The following is a 3,360-nucleotide window of genomic DNA, read 5'->3' as shown; positions in this document are numbered from 1 at the left end:
TTTTTTTTTTTTTTTTTTTTTTTTTTTTTTTTTTTTTTTTTTTTTTTTTTGCAATTTCATCATTTTAAAATGAAGTAATCACATTTTATAGATATTTACTTCCATCACTCACTGTGCTTGCATACCTGGGACTTGTAGATTACAGAAAGATGATAGGTTCTTCTTCTTTTTTGTATTATGTGAGGGAAAGCTTTTTGATTTTGGAGATTGTAAAATAATGTCATGAATAATGATTTGTCTTTCTATTTTGGGATAAGAAATTGAAATGATGTCATCCCATGTGGAAAAAAAGGTAGGTAGATAAGTTTCCCTCTCAACCTAAAGCCAGCGAGCTAATGAAAAATAAACCTACTGGGTCCTACTAAAAAAGACGAGAGAAAAAATAAAAGAACCATTTGTGATTAAGAAAAAAGTTGTGGAAGAATGTAATGGAAGAACACAACAGAACTCTCACAATCAATGCATTGTAAACATTCCTGAACGCTAGATTATTTTATTGGACAGTTTGAATTTTCATACCATTTTGTAAGGCAGGCTACTTGTCTTCTCGGTCTCGTTATTTTCTTGGGGAAATACAATATTTTCATGCAAGGCATCTTGGATTGTCAATTTCTTCTTGAATTTGATATATCTTTGGGTTTCTTGCAGCTTCTTGAACCTGGAAGATATATATGGCTGCTAAAAGTATTATACGGTCTTCTAATGTTACTTCCCCAGGTATGCCTTCTCAATCTCCAGTTGCTCCTTTTTCTACCTTGTTAACGTTATATCTTGGACAAGAGTCGCTTGGTCTGCATGTTTGGTGGGCTGTAGTGGTGACAAACTAGATCATTGTAGTCTACGAGTTCATGCACCCTTGTTTCCAGTGAATTTCAGGCGAGTTACACATAAGACATGACGTATGATTACCCACGACGAATGAATAGCTCGGGTCACTCAAAGGTTTAGATCTCTCCTAAAATCGTAGGTCTCTTAAGTTGTGTGGATCTCGCCTAGTTGGAAATTAACTAGAAAATGACATTTGGACCTACCAATTACTAAGCTCATGAGTAAAATTGTTGAGTTTAAAAACTTAGGGTATTCTTTCCTTTATAATATAATGATAATTTTTTTTGAGACATTTACATAATTAGTTAAATAAATATTATACTTTAAATATAATATAAAGCTTGAAATTTTACAAACTAGCACAATTCAAATCAAACTCAAACTCATATGGTATAAAATACAATTAGATAAGTTACAGAAAAACAAAAGATTGTAACATTCTTGTAAGCTTCAGGTGTTGAAGTTTATACGTAGGCTTCAAACCATGTTTATCCAGGAAGGAGATGATTCATATATTCCTATTATTATGATATTATCTAAAGTTTAAAACAATTTTCTTTCTTTCTTCATTGAGTGAAAAATTCAAGAAAGAGAATGGTTGTGATCGGTGTAAATCATTGCTATAGCTTTTCTTCCCTTATAATCGGAGAGATCTTTTGTAAATCTCCCTGCAGTAGGCCTCCCCTCTTTTACAATTTCATTTAGTTTTTTATCCAAAAAAATGAAAATCCGTAGACATGGAAGTGTTACAAATTCTTGGTTGATCATGTCTTTTGGTTATTAGTAGCTATGATGATGATTTTGGTTTCTTATACATGGTGTTACATCATTTAGTGGGGAAACACTAATGATTAGTTCGTGTCACGATAAAATATTGATTTTAATAATGGAAATAAACGTTGTTCACCAGTGGGCAAATAGTATTAGCGATATAAATTCTCAAGCTGATGAATTTGATATAGTAGTAAATACTTGAATGGTTTCTTTTTTCTGCTAACCTTTACCTGTGCAATGCTAAAAAAAGATTGTTCACGTCTGTAATGAATGAGAACACTCTTGTGGTGCTTTAATGGACTCTTCGTTTTCCTTATGGCAGCAAAGTGCTGCCTTTAAGATACTGCAAACACGTCTGAAAACAGTGCCTCCATACTCATTTAGTGGTGAGCACTTCAAGCAATTATCATCTGGGAACTCCTACTCCACCCTAATGCACATGTCTGGGTTGAATATAAATGAAGATGGTGATGTAAGCCAAAATGCTGGGAACTCTCATAATGGAATTGACTTTGCTGCTAGGCTACAACAGTTTGAGCACATGCAGCATCGACATCGCTTACGTTCAAAAGAGCAGACACTGTCACGGACCAGTCCTCCGCCTCAGCTGAAGGCAAGTGTTTTTGACATAAATTCATTGTTGCCAGAATCCTTTAGCTTTACTAGCGTCATCCGTTTCAACCAAGAAAAGAGTATTGAAATTGTTTTTGATGCAGGAAGTTAAGATCCCAGAAGAAACCAGGCAGTCAGGCTCAGGTGAAGGAGCAGAAATAAATAGGCCTCCTTCAAGATCATCAAGGAGAGGGGCTGGGCAATTATAGTTATGATTATATATGCTTGCCTCCATTATATATATATATATATATATACACAGTGGGGTCTCAGTGATGGTAGTTTGTAAAATTGTATATCATAGTAGAGAGTTCGGTTTAAAAAGACATTCTTCTTTAGCTGTGTGATTGGGGACGGCTAGTTTATTAAAACAAAAATTGAGATGAGCTCAGTTTTTGGCTGAGATAATGTTTTTTTTTTCTTTTTCACTTTGTAAAAGGGGATATTTTGACCCATGTGGTTGTGTTCTTTTTTTTGTTGAAGCCATTATGGGTAAAAGAGGGGGAAAGTACTTAGAAGAAGAAGAAGAAGAAGAAGAAGAAGAAGAAGAAGAAGAAGAAGAAGAAGGTTCAGTTCTTCGTTTTTTTTTTTTAATATTTTTATTTGTTTTGCTTGTTTGTCGGCCTTGTAACAATCTTCTTGAATAAGTTGAAGCTAATTCATGTACAGACACTTCTGGTGGGTGTTATTGTTATTTACTTCTTCAGCCAATGCTTCTTCCAATCAATTGTAAGCTTTTTAGGGTTGTTTTGCTTGAACAAAAGGAAAGGGTTTGAGCTGTTGCAGACGATGTCTCGTCTTCACATTCATCAAATGCCAAACTCGGTCGAGCCTGTCGGTCTTTTGACTAAAAAGAGTATGCATCACGAGATATTGTTTCATTAAGCCACATGTTGCTTTTAGTTGGGAATAAAATGTAAAAATCGCCACAAAAACTGTCATCAATTCTAGTTAGGTATGGTGTGTTAATAATCCAAGCTCACACCCCAAGCACAATTAAGAAATAAATGCATTAAAATGATATATAACCGTATAAATATTACTAAGGGTTTATTATTATTCAAAATTTTTTTTACTAAAAATGAATTTGTAAGTAAAAAATTTGCACAGAAAAAAAAAAGAAAAAAAAAAAAAAAAAAAAAAGAA

General features: G+C 33.7%; 1 protein-coding gene across 1 annotated transcript in view; it reads left to right on the top strand.

Moving 5' to 3' along the window:
• Nucleotides 1-2,941, top strand: part of LOC111490779 (protein VAC14 homolog) — a 15,042-nt gene extending 12,101 nt beyond the window's left edge. The window contains exons 18-20 of the mRNA XM_023139389.1: nt 649-717; nt 1,925-2,215; nt 2,319-2,941. Of these exons, the coding sequence (XP_022995157.1) occupies nt 649-717; nt 1,925-2,215; nt 2,319-2,423 (465 nt within the window). The 3' untranslated portion in view covers nt 2,424-2,941. The remainder of the gene's footprint in view (nt 1-648; nt 718-1,924; nt 2,216-2,318) is intronic.
• The last annotated feature ends 419 nt before the right edge of the window (nt 2,942-3,360 follow it).

This window comes from Cucurbita maxima, unplaced genomic scaffold, assembly GCF_002738345.1.
Source record: "Cucurbita maxima cultivar Rimu unplaced genomic scaffold, Cmax_1.0 Cma_Scf00001, whole genome shotgun sequence".
Lineage (NCBI taxonomy): Eukaryota > Viridiplantae > Streptophyta > Magnoliopsida > Cucurbitales > Cucurbitaceae > Cucurbita > Cucurbita maxima.
This window is presented reverse-complemented; position numbering and strand designations above follow the sequence as displayed.